The sequence below is a fragment of the Notolepis coatsorum genome (assembly GCF_963971535.1).
Source record: "Notolepis coatsorum genome assembly, chromosome: 6".
Taxonomy (NCBI): Eukaryota; Metazoa; Chordata; class Actinopteri; order Aulopiformes; family Paralepididae; genus Notolepis; species Notolepis coatsorum.
In genome coordinates, this window is record NC_140170.1 from 176,203,874 (window position 1) to 176,219,326 (window position 15,453).

A 15,453-nucleotide genomic window follows, 5' to 3' on the forward strand; every position below is an offset into this window, starting at 1 on the left:
ACCTCAGGTAAGAGGTTTTGTCCATACAGTTGTAATAGAGTACGTCGTCCGGTCTGTGTTATATGAAGAGAATTTCACAAAAATATTACCAAAATGCGGGCGCTCCAGTATAGCACACCATATAGCGCGCGCTGAGTCGCGAAGCGGTCGCCACAGGTTCGATACCCCGACCCGGTTGGCCGTGTGCCGCATGTCTTCCCCTCTTCTCCTCCCGTTTCACCCTCTCTCCTCTATCGGTCCTGCGTGGCCGCTGTCGGTCCTGCGTGGCCAAAAGGTCCTGCGTTGACCAAGAAAAAAGCTGAAAATGCTATAAATAAAATCTTAAAAAAATATATAAAAATAATATTACCAAAATGGTTCTAAAAGATATTGCCTACCCCATGTTTCAGATGTATTATTATTATCAGATTCTAATGATAATAATAATAATAATCATTATCGCCCTCCTCATCATACTAATGACAAATCCTAATAGATTCGACCCCCTGGCGGAGGTGCACCCAGAGGAGCCGGAGCAGGTGGACCAGAAGGCCAAGTGTCCCAGACATGATGACTGGATCGTCCACTGTGGCTGCCGCTGGCAACCTGACCCCAAAGACCCTAAACATGACCCTCACCCTCACCCCGACTCTGAGCTGCTGGAGGCGGGGTATGAGTATGTGCTAGTGGCCGATGACAGACAGGATGATGGACAGGTGAGTTCTGTTTCAGATGGAAATTACATTTAGCTTGTGGTGTATGGTTAATGAATAGCATGGCAGTCTAAAGGCTTATTTATGTTATTATTAACTGTATTTTCAATAGAAAATAACATTTCTGGAAATGTCTTTCATATCGCTCATCTTCATAATTTAGTTATGTTGCAGACACTGTCATTGTACACTGTGATTGGTGTAGCTAGACAAACCTTGTCATGGATATACTTGTGGTTTCACTTTGGTTTTTATCAAACATGTTTATACATGGAGGACAGAGGAAAGGGTTTATCTGTAGCTAACATGTTTATACATGGAGGACAGAGGAAAGGGTTTATCTAACATGTTTATACATGGAGGACAGAGGAAAGGTTTTATCTGTAGCTAACATGTTTATACATGGAGGACAGAGGAAAGGGTTTATCTAACATGTTTATACATGGAGGACAGAGGAAAGGTTTTATCTGTAGCTAACATGTTTATACATGGAGGACAGAGGAAAGGGTTTATCTAACATGTTTATACATGGAGGACAGAGGAAAGGTTTTATCTGTAGCTAACATGTTTATTATACATGGAGGACAGAGGAAAGATTGACAGAAATAAACACAAACAGTCAGGAGCTTGGTGTGTTTTGTTACCATAGAGAGAGATGACAGAAACCTTTGCCTAAGTATAAATTATTAATGTCAAGCGACACCATCTTTTCTGTCAAGAGTGTCGAGCACCCTAGTATAAATCAGCTTTATCTTGCTAATTTCAGAGGCATTGTGCAATCTACCCTGCAAATTCATTTTAATGAATCATTTCATCGCATATTGAATTTGAATCTTGTATTGAGAGACTTATCATATTTTCATCTGCCAATAGGGTTAGGAGAAAATCCTGCCAAATTTGAAGACTCAATGCAAGACTAAATTACTTAGATTTAGATTAGATGAGTGTGTGCTGTGCAAATGCTTAGTGACCCAGGAGAACTAAATTTATTAATTTAATTTAATAATTTTTGTAGGTAGCTTTAATCAAGGCCTGAAAACACAGTGAGACCTCCCCTGATAAAGAAAGGGCTGAATGGAGCGAGGTAGAGAGCTGTAGTGACTTAACCAGCATCTGTATCTTCTTAACTCCTCATCATCTCTGTTTATGAAATAAAGTGCAGCTCACAACCAAGAGAACCAACATGACCTTATTAAAACTAACACTGAATCTGACTCTAGATCAGCACTCCCACTTTGAGACGCTTTGTGAATATGGGCCCTAGTACATAGTCTTTATTATGTTACCTGGTATATAGTCTTTACTGATTTCTCTACACTGAGCTCTGAGCTGAAATGAAACGATTGCGATAAATTAGGTAAATAAATATTAACAATTTATTTACAACACATAAATCAACTTATTTACAATTATACATACAGTAGTGACAACATACATATGAACTATTTACAATACAGGGAGAGTGTTTCCCACAGGATTTTGTGAGACTGTGGTGGGTGAACCTCTGACCCTCTAGGGGGGTCCGGGGGCATGCTCCCCTGGATTTTCTTTTTTGTGTCCATTTTAAAGTTAAATGCATCAATCTGGTGCACTTTGAGAGCAAAATAAAGAGGCCAGATCTATGATGAACTTTGTGCTCAAAACACAAAATCGACTAGACTAGAGCATACATTTGAGCCATCAAAGAAATTAAGCAAAAGTGGTTACCTGTGTTGAACTGGTTTATTTTTTAGAAAATCTAAAAATATACTGGATTGCTATTACGACTACTACCACTGCAAATACTACTGATGCATCCCTATTGGCAATGTATCAGTCTAGGTAATTAATGGGAAACACTGAGGGAGGCACATACAACACTCATACCTATTTACAACCAGTGTCAGAGCGAGCGCACTCAAGTTGTTAGAAAATTCTGAGTGCACACTGGACGCTCTGACCAAAGAGTCAGTTTATCAGAGCGGAGCAAATTTTCAGAGTGAATTTATTAACTCACCTTAACTAGGGCCCTATGAAATCTGTTTTTATCTTTTCCTGTTTTCGGATATGAATTTTTCTGTTTTCGGATTTCTCTTTTTTATTTTCCCGTTTTCGGATTTCTCTGATTTTATATTTTTTTCCTTTGGATTTAACCATAAAAATAAAAATACAAAATTATGTTTTTAACAAACTTTAACAGTACATCTGCAAACAATGCCAGTGTAGTTCAATGTTCAGTGCCAGTTAGGTTATGAGGTTTCTTTTTTTCAATGCAGTTCAACTGCCAGTGCAGTGCAATAGTTAAATAATACAAAATAATAATTAGTTTAATAAAAGAAATCAGAAAAAAACTGTAAAATGTGATTTATTTCAAAGAGATGTCCTTTAAAGGTTCATGCTTCTCCCCATCTCTGGCTGACATCACCATTGTGATACATGATGGTTAGGCCTTTGTGTTTTCCTCAGTGAGGGATTCTCTTTTGTCGGTCAGCAGCGTTTTGTACTTGCTGAAGCTTCTCTCTGTATAATTATTTTGTAAGTTTAAATATCAACATTATCTGGCCATCCTCAGACATTTAGTTGATTAAAACTGACTAAATGAAAAATAAATGAAGATGACTAAATATGATGAAAACGAAAAAGGAGCACTTGACACATGACTAAAACTAAAATGAAAATAGCTGCCAAAATTAACACTGTGGTAGGGGAAACACTGGATGGACTAATCAGTTGTACTCGGCTACTCGCAGGTTCCACACTTCTCACCACTATCGTCAGCAATAGACGAGCCAAACGACACATGAGCAAACATGTTAATGTTTCAGCTCGTGAGACGTGTTCACGGTGGGTCTGTCTGATGTTCTGGTGGGCTGTGTTTGTTCTGTAGGTGGAGAGAGGAGGCCGGAGGGAACTGAGACTCAATCCCTTCAGTCTGATAGAATATCTACAGCTCAGCCTGGAGGAGGTGAGACACGATCATTCTCCCAGGCGAGGGGGGGGGGGGGGATGGAGGGAGGGAGGGAGGGGGGGGGGGAAGGAGGGAGGGGGGGATGGATGGATGGACAGATGCAGCGTTCGAAAAATTAACCGCCGTCCAGACGTCCAGTGGTCGTAAAGAATTTACTTTGGATGAATATTTGTAATTTGGGACCTTCAGGCACGATAAGAGTAAAGAAGAGTTAAGAAGACTCACATCGAGAGCTAGTCATACTGCATTAAAAAATTGATATTTAAATTAAATGATTCGCAAACATTTCTTCATCACTGACACTCATACATTACCTGTGTCAGAGCTGAGAGACAGTAGAGTAACATTAACCGTTTCACTGCCACACTACAGAAGGTTAACCCTTTACTATCACACTACAGACGGTTACTGTCAGTAGTGTGATAGTAAAGGGTTAACCTGTATGGTGGCAGTGAAAGGGTTAACCTGCTGTGTATTGTCGCAGTGAAAGGGTTAACCGTTTGGTAGTGTGGCAGTGAAAGGGTTAATGACCTGTAGACCACCTGTGGACAACAGCACCTGCTGTCAGAGCTGAGAGACAGTAGATAGTAGATAGATGGATGGATGGATGGAGAGACAGATGGAGGGACAGATAGAGTTGAGGTTTTTGAATGGAGTTTTTCACTTTACTCATTATTTGTTGATGTTCTGAATAACTCTCCTCCATTCTCTCCTCTTCTCCTCTATTCTCTTCTCTCCTATCCTCCATCATCTCCTCTCCTCCTCCATCCTCTCCTCTGCTCCTCCATCCTCTCCTCTCCTCCTCCATCCTCTTCTCTCCTCTCTTCCTCCATCCTCTTCTCCATCCTGTCTTCCCCATCCTCCTCTTTCCTCTCTATCCTCTGCTCTGTCCTCTTGTTCATCCTCTCTTCTCCTCTCCTCCATCCTCTCCTCTCCAACATCCTCCCCTCTCTCCTCCTCATCGCTCCTCTTCTTTCCTCAGGCATTCTTCCTGGTTTATGCCCTTGGCTGCCTCTCTGTCTACTACAATGAGGTGAGGCTGGCTGACTAGAGAGACATGTTTTAAACACCCTAGTCCAGTTTTTCCAGAGGACACATGTTTTAAACGTCCTTCTAGTCCAGTTCTTCTAGAAGAGACATGTTTTAAACACCCTAGTCCAGTTCTTCTAGAAGAGACATGTTTTAAACGTCCTTCTTGTCCAGTTCTTCTAGAAGAGACATGTTTTAAACACCCTAGTCCAGTTCTTCTAGAAGAGACATGTTTTAAACGTCCTTCTTGTCCAGTTCTTCTAGAAGAGACATGTTTTAAACACCCTAGTCCAGTTCTTCTAGAAGAGACATGTTTTAAACACCCTAGTCCAGTTCTTCTAGAAGAGACATGTTTTAAACGTCCTTCTTGTCCAGTTCTTCTAGAAGAGACATGTTTTAAACACCCTAGTCCAGCTCTTCTAGAAGAGACATGTTTTAAACACCCTAGTCCAGATCTTTTAGAAGAGACATGTTTTAAACACCCTAGTCCAGATCTTTTAGAAGAGACATGTTTTAAACACCCTAGTCCAGTTCTTCTAGAAGAGACATGTTTTAAACACCCTAGTCCAGTTCTTCTAGAAGAGACATGTTTTAAATGTCCTTCTTGTCCAGATCTACTAGAAGAGACATGTTTTAAACACCCTAGTCCAGATCTTCTAGAAGAGACATGTTTTAAACACCCTAGTCCAGATCTTCTAGAAGAGACATGTTTTAAACACCCTAGTCCAGATCTTCTAGAAGAGACATGTTTTAAACACCCTATAGTCCAGATCTTCTAGAAGAGACATGTTTTAAACACCCTAGTCCAGTTCTTCTAGAAGAGACATGTTTTAAACACCCTAGTCCAGTTCTTCTAGAAGAGACATGTTTTAAACACCCTAGTCCAGTTCTTCTAGAAGAGACATGTTTTAAACACCCTAGTCCAGTTCTTCTGTGTGTTAAACCTGGTCTCTTCCAGGAACCCATGACCATCATCCAGCTGTGGAGAACGTTCCGGTCAGTTCAGCCGAGCTTTGTCTGCTCCTACACTGCTTATCACCACTATCGCAGCAAAGGCTGGGTCCCCAAACCAGGCATCAAATACGGCTCTGACTTCAGTAAGTCACAGACACATAAACAAACTCATACACAGATGCATACACAGGTCAACGTTAGACTTGTCTCCATTAGCTATGTTTGGCCTGGCTGTGGCTAGTAGTAGTACACAATAGGGCTGCAACTAACGATTATTTTGGTAGTCGACTAATCTGTCGATTATTTTTTCGATTAGTCGACTAATCTAACGATTATTTCTGTCACACCCTCCATCTCTGCTTCCTGTGGCCGCGGCTTCTTATCCGGGCTCTTAGCAGACTTCTTAGCTTAACATAACAGACCGACAGTATGTTTGGGGGAACTAAACTGCAACTGGGGTTGCAACAAAAGTGCAACTAGGGCTAAAAACACAATGAAATAAAATAATAATAATAATAATAATAATAATAATAATAATAATAATAATAATAATAATAATAATAATAATAATAATAATAATAATAATAATAATAATAATAATAATAATAATAATAATAAATAATATATCCTTCTTAGCAGACTTCTTAGCTTAACATCCCAGGGAACTAATGGGATAACTGGGGATGTTGTTTGCTCCTGACAAGAGTCTCAAAGTCTGGGGTGATGGTAGACAAAGAAACTCTGAGGTCAATGTCCAATCTGTTCCTCTGCTTTGTCTTCAGCTGGACCAGAGCTGAGAAGCCACTTTCACAAAGATAGGTAGTGCAAAAAAAAATGTAAAATAAAAAAAATACGACGCATCGACGCGAACATTCGGCGCCGTCGAGTTTTTATTATCGACGCCGTCGACTAATCATTGCAGCCCTAGTACACAAGCTAAGCCATGATGATACAACACTCCCAGCCAAGTTTGGCCAGGTTCTAAAGACAATGTGTGCCAGGTTCTAAAGACAATGTGTGCCAGGTTCTAAAGACAATGTGTGCCAGGTTCTAAAGACAATGTGTGCCAGGTTCTAAAGACAATGTGTGCCAGGTTCTAAAGACAATGTGTGCCCGACTGGCCACTGTCTCCTGGCCAGTGGAGACGAGGCATTTGTTCCTGCGTAAAGTTAGAGGTCGATGACATTCAGAAATACTTCTATGTTAGACTATGATGGCAGTCCTCCCAGGCTGTAATAAGCATGTGAGGGTTTCTAATTGTTGCTAGAGCATAGAGTGGAAAGCTTTATTGATTCCAACCAACAACGTTTCTGATTCCGATCATTTAGGCAAAGATTTGATGCATCGAAAAATCTTACGTTTTGACTGACTGATTGATTGATTGATTTAATAACCTCTTAACTTTGCGTAGGAACCAAGTCTAACATTGATCTTTGTTTCTCTGTGCGTGTGTGTGTGTTCCAGTGCTCTACAGGAAAGGTCCTCCCTTCTACCACGCCAGGTGAGTAGGAGCGGAAGGATGTACATGTTCTTGGGGGGGCCGTGCTTTTTTAGTGAAGGCATCATTCCCATCTCTACTGCTGCCCGTTCCCCGTTAAAGGAACACGGTAACAGTATGGGAAACACGCTTAAAGGAACACGCCAACTTTTTGGGAAATTAGCTTACCGTCTTCTCCAGAGAGAGACAAGAAGATGGATACTAGTTTCCTCTGTGCATTCAGTAGAAAGCTGGCTGCACGTTAGCCTAGCTTAGCACAATGAATAACCGGTTAGCCTAGGCATTGTCCAACTAACACCTCTCCCGAAGGCTAATCGGTCATGTCCGCTTCCATTCATTGTGCTAAGCTAGTCTAACATGCAGCAGATAGCTTTATACTGAACGCACAGAGAGGAAACTGGTATCTATCTTTTTGTCTCTCTCTTTGAGAAGACGGTAAGCTAATTTCCCAAAATGTTGGCGTGTTCCTTTAATCGTCTTCTCTAGAGTCAGACACGAAGATAGATACCAATTTCCTCTCTGTGCGTTGAGGAGAAAGCTATCTGGCCGCAAGCTAGCCTAGCTTAGCACAGGTTAATGGATGTGGACCACTAGTTTAAAGCTCTGGGAGAGGTTTTTAATTTGTGCTAAGCTAGGTTAGCTTGCAGAATTACGTTTTTAATTAACTTTGGTGCCGAACCGATGCTGCCGTTGAGGCAAAATACAGTATAAACTAGTAGAATGAACCAGACTGAGAACTCCTCTCCTCTCTTTTCTTCACCTCACCTCTTCTATTCTATTCTCCTCTCCTCTCATCTCTCTTCCTCCCCTCCTCTCCTCTCCTCTGCTCCATCCTCTCATCTCCTCTCCTCTCTCTTCCTCTCCTCTCTCTTCCTCCCCTCTCTCTTCCTCCCCTCATCTCCTCTTCTCTCCTCTGCTCCATCCTCTCCTCTCTTTCTCCTCTCCTCTGCTCCATCCTCTCCTCTCTTCCTCTCCTCTTCTCTCCTCTGCTCCATCCTCTCCTCTCTTCCTCTCCTCTTCTCTCCTCTGCTCCATCCTCTCCTCTTCCTCCCCTCATCTCCTCTTCTCTCCTCTGCTCCATTTTCTCATCTCCTCTCCTCTCATCTCTCTTCCTCCTCTCCTCTGCTCCATCCTCTAACCTCTTCTCCTCTCCTCTCTCTTCCTCCCCTCATCTCCTCTCCTCTCCGCTCTCTTCCTCCCCTCATCTCCTCTGCTCCATCCTCTCATCTCCTCTCCTTTCCTCTCCTCTCCTATCATCTCCTCTCCTCTCATCCTCCCCTCCTCTCCTCTGCTCCATCCTCTCCTCTCTTGCTCTTCTCGCTCTCTCTCTCTCCCTCCATCTCTCCTCCTCTCCCTGTAGTTATTCGGTGGTGGTGGAGCAGGTTGGGGAAGCATTCAAAGGTGCAGCGTTGCGCCCGTTTACTTGGCGTTCTCTAGCAGCACTCAGTAGGATCACAGGCAACGTCTCCAAGGTAAACCACTCAGCACCTTACTGTATTAATGTCTCCAAGGTAAACCACTCAGCGCCTTACTGTATTAATGTCTCCAAGGTAAACCACTCGGCACCTTACTGTATTAATGTCTCCAAGGTAAACCACTCGGCACCTTACTGTATTAATGTCTCCAAGGTAAACCACTCAGCACCTTACTGTATTAATGTCTCCAAGGTAAACCACTCAGCACCTTACTGTATTAATGTCTCCAAGGTAAACCACTCAGCACCTTACTGTATTAATGTCTCCAAGGTAAACTACTCAGCGCCTTACTGTATTAATGTCTCCAAGGTAAACCACTCAGCACCTTACTGTATTAATGTCTCCAAGGTAAACCACTCAGCACCTTACTGTATTAACGTCTCCAAGGTAAACCACTCAGCACCTTACTGTATTAATGTCTCCAAGGTAAACCACTCAGCACCTTACTGTATTAATGTCTCCAAGGTAAACCACTCAGCACCTTACTGTATTAATGTCTCCAAGGTAAACCACTCAGCACCTTACTGTATTAATGTCTCCAAGGTAAACCACTCAGCGCCTTACTGTATTAATGTCTCCAAGGTAAACCACTCAGCACCTTACTGTATTAATGTCTCCAAGGTAAACCACTCAGCACCTTACTGTATTAATGTCTCCAAGGTAAACCACTCGGCGCCTTACTGTATTAATGTCTCCAAGGTAAACCACTCGGCACTATATCACTACTAGCTGTGGTTACATGGACAATATTTCCTCAACTCTAAATCATTCAAATTGGACTATTTTTAGATCTTCATTTGAATAACGTGATAGAAGAACAAGTTGGACGTTCACTACACAGAGGCATGAAACAATCCTTTTAGCTAACGCTGAGCTCCCGATGAAGAAGACGGCCACGGAGGACTTTTGTTCTGGAATGTCCCCGGGAACTCCTTCATGTCAAGGAGCTTAGCTGCTACCGGGAACTCCTTCATGTCAAGGAGCTTAGCTGCTACCGGGAACTCCTTCATGTCAAGGAGCTTATCTGCTACCGGGAACTCCTTCATGTCAAGGAGCTTAGCTGCTACCGGGAACTCCTTCATGTCAAGGAGCTTATCTGCTACCGGGAACTCCTTCATGTCAAGGAGCTTAGCTGCTACCGGGAACTCCTTCATGTCAAGGAGCTTAGCTGCTACCGGGAACTCCTTCATGTCAAGGAGCTTAGCTGCTACCGGGAACTCCTTCATGTCAAGGAGCTTAGCTGCTACGCCCACATGGCACAGAAATGCACAGAAAGAATATAGTTATTCCAACCAGAGCGAAACAATCGGATCAATCGGATCAAGTGTTTACATGGTTATTATATAATATTGTCCTATTGAACGGATTATCAAAGGTTTAGACCACCCCTCTCAGCCCAATTGAAATGTCCTTCCGATCAGGTCAGTCTCTTCTGATTGAAGCTTTGCTGTCAACATTGCCAACTGCTCCTCCCCCTCAAACTCCCTCTCCTGTGGGGTCCCGCAAGGGTCCATCCTTGGCCCGATCCTGTTCTCTCTTTACATGCTACCCCTTGGTTCAATCATTCAGAAGCACAATATCTCTTTTCATTGTTATGCTGACGACACACAGCTTTATGTTTCCCTGAAACCTAACAACCAGTATCTACTTAACAGTCTCATGTCCTGCCTTGATGACGTTAAATGTTGGATGGCACAAAACATTTTACAACTAAATGAAAAAAAATTTGAAAGAATCCTCTTCGGTCCCCCAGACGCTGTCACCACCCTTACCAACAGTCTTGGCAACCTGTCCTCCCTGGTCAAGCCTTATGTCAATAACCTAGGTGTCATTTTTGATCCACAATTTAAATTCGACAGACAAGTGAACTCAGTGGTAAAGGCATGTTTTTTCCAATTACCCACCATTGGTAAACTCAAAGCCCTTCTCTCCCCTGCAGACCTTCAGAGAGTTATCCACGCTTTCATTTAATCTAGATTAGACTACTGCAACTCCCTCTATATAGGCATCAACCAGTCTTCCCTGTCCCGCCTAATAGCTAGTACAGAACGCTGCTGCCCGACTGTTGACCGGAACCCGTAAGAGAGACCACATCACCCCTGTCCTTGCCTCCCTTCATTGGCTTCCAGTACGCTACAGGATAGATTTTAAGGTTCTCCTATTTGTTTTTAAAGCCCTTAATGGTCACCCCCCCCCTCCTACATCTCAGACCTCCTATTCCCCTATTCCAACACCAGGTCCCTCAGGTCAGCCGATCAGAGGCTCCTGACAGTCCGGAGGTCTAACCTCAAGCTCAATGGGGGGGCCGTGCCTTTTCTGTCGCAGCCCCTGAACTGTGGAACAGCAACCCCACCTCCATTAGGCTCGCCCCCTCGATAGATGCCTTCAAATCTAGGCTCAAAACCCACTTCTACCTACTAGCCTTTCCCGTTCACTGACTCATGCCCTGTTTTCCTGTGTGCTTGCCTGTGTGCCCTCCCATAAAACGGAGTTGTGATTGTTGTCTATATATATGTATCTACCCTCTGTACAGCACTTTGGTTGACACGTGTCATGTTAAATGTGCTATATAAATAAATCTGATTGATTGATTGAAGTGGCTACGTGAGGCATTTCTATTCTGATCAGGCTGTTGATTACTAGTGGAATATTAGGGTCCATGTAAACACAGCTAATGTCTCCAAGGTAAACCACTCGGCACTTTATTAATGTCTCCAAGGTAAACCACTCGGCACTTTATTAATGTCTCCAAGGTAAACCACTCGGCACTTTATTAATGTCTCCAAGGTAAACCACTCGGCACTTTATTAATGTCTCCAAGGTAAACCACTCGGCACTTTATTAATGTCTCCAAGGTAAACCACTCAGCACTTTATAAATGTCTCCAAGGTAAACCACTCAGCACTTTATTAATGTCTCCAAGGTAAACCACTCAGCACTTTATTAATGTCTCCAAGGTAGGGCGGCTGGGTGGCGTAGCGGAGATTGCGCTCGTCACCAATGCAAGAGGCTGCGGTCTCGACTCCCGGAGTCAGCATTGCCTGCGGCTTGGGCCAGTCGTCATACTATCTCAATTGGCAGAGGTAGCGGGTGGAAAGTCGGTGGGTGGGGATTGGACGTTGTGGACAGCGACTCCTACAGTTCGGTTGGGTGACGCCTGTACAGTAGAGTCAGGAAGTATCGGGGGCAGAGTGAGCCTCCCACGCGTTACTCCTCGCCACTGAGAGACCACGCTGTCTGGTGAAAAGATGCGACAGGCTGCCTCCTCGTGTACCGGAGGGGACATGTGATGCAAGGCTTCTATCCTCACTACAGCCGACCAGTGGGAGGCATAGTCGAGCAATGTTCAAGACAGGGGAGGGGAGAATTGAAGGGGAGAATTGGCGATACGAAATTGGGATGGGAGAAAAATAGAAAATAACGAAAAAAATATTCTCCAAGGCTAATTGTGTGTGAATGACTTGAGTGAGTTAGTGACATTGCCAAAAAAAGAATCCAACCATTGAGCGCCAAAAACGAGAACTCATTTTTAGATCCTTTATTTGTTTAGATTTTCCCATTCTAAACACTCGCGTGGACCTGCCTGTGTCTCCCTGGCACCGCTGCCTACGTTATAATTGCAATGACGATCGAATCCCGACAGGTGGCAGTATCGCCTACCTTTTGAACTGGGTCTCTCAGTTGTCTTTCAGTGCCTCGGTACCTCTGGCTGCAGGAATCCCCTCCCCCTCAAAGTGAATCAGCACACAGCTATCTGTCTGCGATTTTCTCGCCTGAAACCTATTGTTTCCCGTATTATAGGCCAGGCCCAATGCACACCAGTAATGGCGATCGCGATGGAACTACTGGGATTATTCATTTTGGAGTACATTCTGACTAAGGTAAGGTCTATTTTAGGTCTTTACCGAACCTAAAACATGCTTTTGTATTGATCACAGCGTCGTATTTTACCGAACGTAAAACATGCTTTTGGTAACGATCGCAGCTTCGTAAAACGACCCCCCCCCCTTTGATGATTTTGTGAAGAAACATCTAATATGGTATATACCTTTTGATTTGGAAATAATATAGGTTTCAGGCGAGCAACCCGAACGATTTGTGCATATGCATATAACACGTCATATCTCACTATCTAGAAAACGAGACTGGATTATTTTGAAACCGGCGATGTTTAGCGTGGAATAGCGCACAAATGAAAGTATGTAGAAATGAACTGGTTTGTCCATGTTGGACTATAAATAGTGCCTGTCAAATGAGCCATACTATTGTCTCCATAGCTATAATATAGAATATACGATGGGTCCGCAAACATTGTGAAAATGGTCAATAACGCTGGCGCCAGCGAGTAAAGATGGGAAAACAGCGTGGCAGTCAATGAGTTAATGTAGGGTTTTATAAATTTTTTCTGAATCCCTGTGGCTCTGATGAATCCACACTGTGTGTGTCTGTGTCCCCAGGAGCTGATGTTGTGTTACATCATCTGTCCAGCTGACCTATCAGACGTTGAGCTGTCCTCGCCGCTCTGCCTGTCTAGACTCACAGTACAGGTGGGAATGAAGACCCTCCAGCCAGGCGTCCAGTGTCTCTGTATCTGCATGCAATACAGTGCATCTTAAACACCACATAAACTGAAGAAACTCACCACATTTGACTAAAATGTGTCTTAAACACCATATAAACTGAAGAGACACCACATTTGACTAAAATGTGTCTTAAATAAACTGAAGAAACTCACCACATTTGACTAAAATGTGTCTTAAACACCACATAAACTGAAGAGACTCACCACATTTGACTCAAATGTTGTGCTTGTGAAAGGTTTTGACACTGTGATATAATTCCTGTTCCTCCCTTTTAGACACTGTATTAACACTTTGATTACCGGCCATTAACATCGTAAAACATGGTTGAATGCCAGCACCCACTTCAATGATAGCGTTGTGAACGCATAATCTCTGTCTTAAATTATGGCTATGTGTCTAATCTGCCCGTCGTTTATCAATGACTTGTTTGCAGTCAACATTGTCAAAACGGATTGTTTTTTAATCGCTTCATTTCCGTTTTATAGCATTTTGAAAAGCCCTTCCGTGATAGAAGGCATTTACTGGAATATTCTGGAATACACAAAAACGTTGTAATTTGTCTGCCTATTTATGAATCGTTTTCAAATAAACGCTAGATTATCGATAGTATATGTGTACTTATGCACGCTATAGAAGCGGGCTGAAATATCGATTATCTCATTTCCTGATCGCTCACACAGCCACACACACACATAGGGCAAACGCTGAGATATAGGTGAAAACAGCTCTGATTATCCCAAGACTGGTCAAATAGATTCCTTACCTTAGATCAGATGTTATCCAAAAAGATTATTCCAATTCCTGATCGCCATTCCAAATATCGATCACACTTATTGATTACAGTGTTGGGTACTGTAAATACATAATCCACGCGTTTTCCGGGCCGGCGAGCACAATGGATTCTTCAGTTGGCCTTGATGGAAAAGTAAAATGAGGAAACTGCCCCCCCCCCCCCCCCCTTCGTCAGTCTAAAGTAATGGGGTGCAGTACCACAGGGAGAGACGTTAGGGGGCGGTATCTTCCCAATTGAGCTCAGAGAGAGTCTGCAACACTAGCGTGAGGCTCGATTGATGAAATATGAATTCAAATCGCCAATAATAAAACGACCAACAAACGCGATATAGCGTTGGCGGGCACTCAAAGGTCGGCATGAACTAACGACAAAAAGCGTGGCTGGCATTCAAAGTGTTAAGGCACAATAGAGCAACTTCTCTACGTGTGAACTTTGAACTCCCTCTCCTCCCTCTCCCTCTCCTCCCTCTCCCTCTCCTCCCTCTCTCCAGGAAGTGATACTGAGCCGCTGGATCTCCAGTGAACGAGCCGAACAAGACGACATCTGATTGGTCGTCTAGAGAGACTTTATTTAGTAGTGTAAATAAACACCTAGGCCAAAGACCGACGGAGGTTCGCCGTTGTCTTTATTGTTATGTTTGTCGTTTGACGTGTTAATAACGGCGAACGTCAGCATCACCCTTTACAGCTTCTTTCCAACGTGCGCACAATCTCGTCGGCAGGAATGCACTGATACCAGCGGAATAATCAACGAGCAACATGTGAAACGTGATAGTTTTGTCCTCGGTGAGCTCCAGTAGTCCCGTTGTGGGCAGGAGGTGTGTTGGAGACATCGATCGTCCCGTCAGTGTAAGTCAACCTGAGCGTCCGCCGGGAGCCGCAACATTACCGGTCTGGAGCTGTAAGAGAATAGCCTCTGAGGAGCAGTGTGTTAATTGGATGCGGCGTCACGTGCGCCCTGACCCCCGCTGTCGCTTTATAGTGGCTTGAGCCGCAAAGTAATAAATCACTAGAGGCCTTTTCAAAACATGACACCGTTAAACCTTCTAAATGGGCCCAAGCTAATTTCCTCTCAGTGTCAGCCGTCAGCACTAGTTCCCCCAGCAGCGCGACACAGACGGGTACTTCATTGTTCCACATCAGGCTTGATTGTGAAGAAGCGGCTAATCTAGTCCACGGGAGTAATGATCCTCTGTTCATTCATTAACCAGACGTGTTGGTATTACCTGCATTGCTTTTCACCCTTTTCTTACTCTCTGCATTGCTTTTGTTTTGTCTATTTTATCATGTCCATTTTATGTCGATCTTACTGCTGTGGAGCACTTTGGGCTGCAATTCTTGTATGAAAGGTACTATATAAATAAAGTATTATTATTATCTTCCAAAGTCTTCTATTATTATTATTTTTGTATCTCTCCCTCTGTCCACCACACAGAAGTAAGTGTTCTCTCCATTTCCCTCCATCCATCTTCACGTCTTCCCC

At 43.4% G+C, this 15,453-nt stretch overlaps 1 protein-coding gene across 1 annotated transcript in view; it reads left to right on the forward strand.

The window, feature by feature from the left end:
• The window catches only part of tsen2 (TSEN2 tRNA splicing endonuclease subunit), a 20,312-nt gene extending 4,977 nt beyond the window's left edge, over positions 1-15,335 (forward strand). The window contains exons 4-12 of the mRNA XM_084316634.1: positions 1-7; positions 476-695; positions 3,559-3,636; positions 4,622-4,672; positions 5,627-5,765; positions 7,087-7,123; positions 8,481-8,592; positions 13,053-13,142; positions 14,462-15,335. The exon at positions 1-7 is cut by the window's left edge and continues 356 nt beyond it. Of these exons, the coding sequence (XP_084172760.1) occupies positions 1-7; positions 476-695; positions 3,559-3,636; positions 4,622-4,672; positions 5,627-5,765; positions 7,087-7,123; positions 8,481-8,592; positions 13,053-13,142; positions 14,462-14,518 (791 nt within the window). The 3' untranslated portion in view covers positions 14,519-15,335. The remainder of the gene's footprint in view (positions 8-475; positions 696-3,558; positions 3,637-4,621; positions 4,673-5,626; positions 5,766-7,086; positions 7,124-8,480; positions 8,593-13,052; positions 13,143-14,461) is intronic.
• The last annotated feature ends 118 nt before the right edge of the window (positions 15,336-15,453 follow it).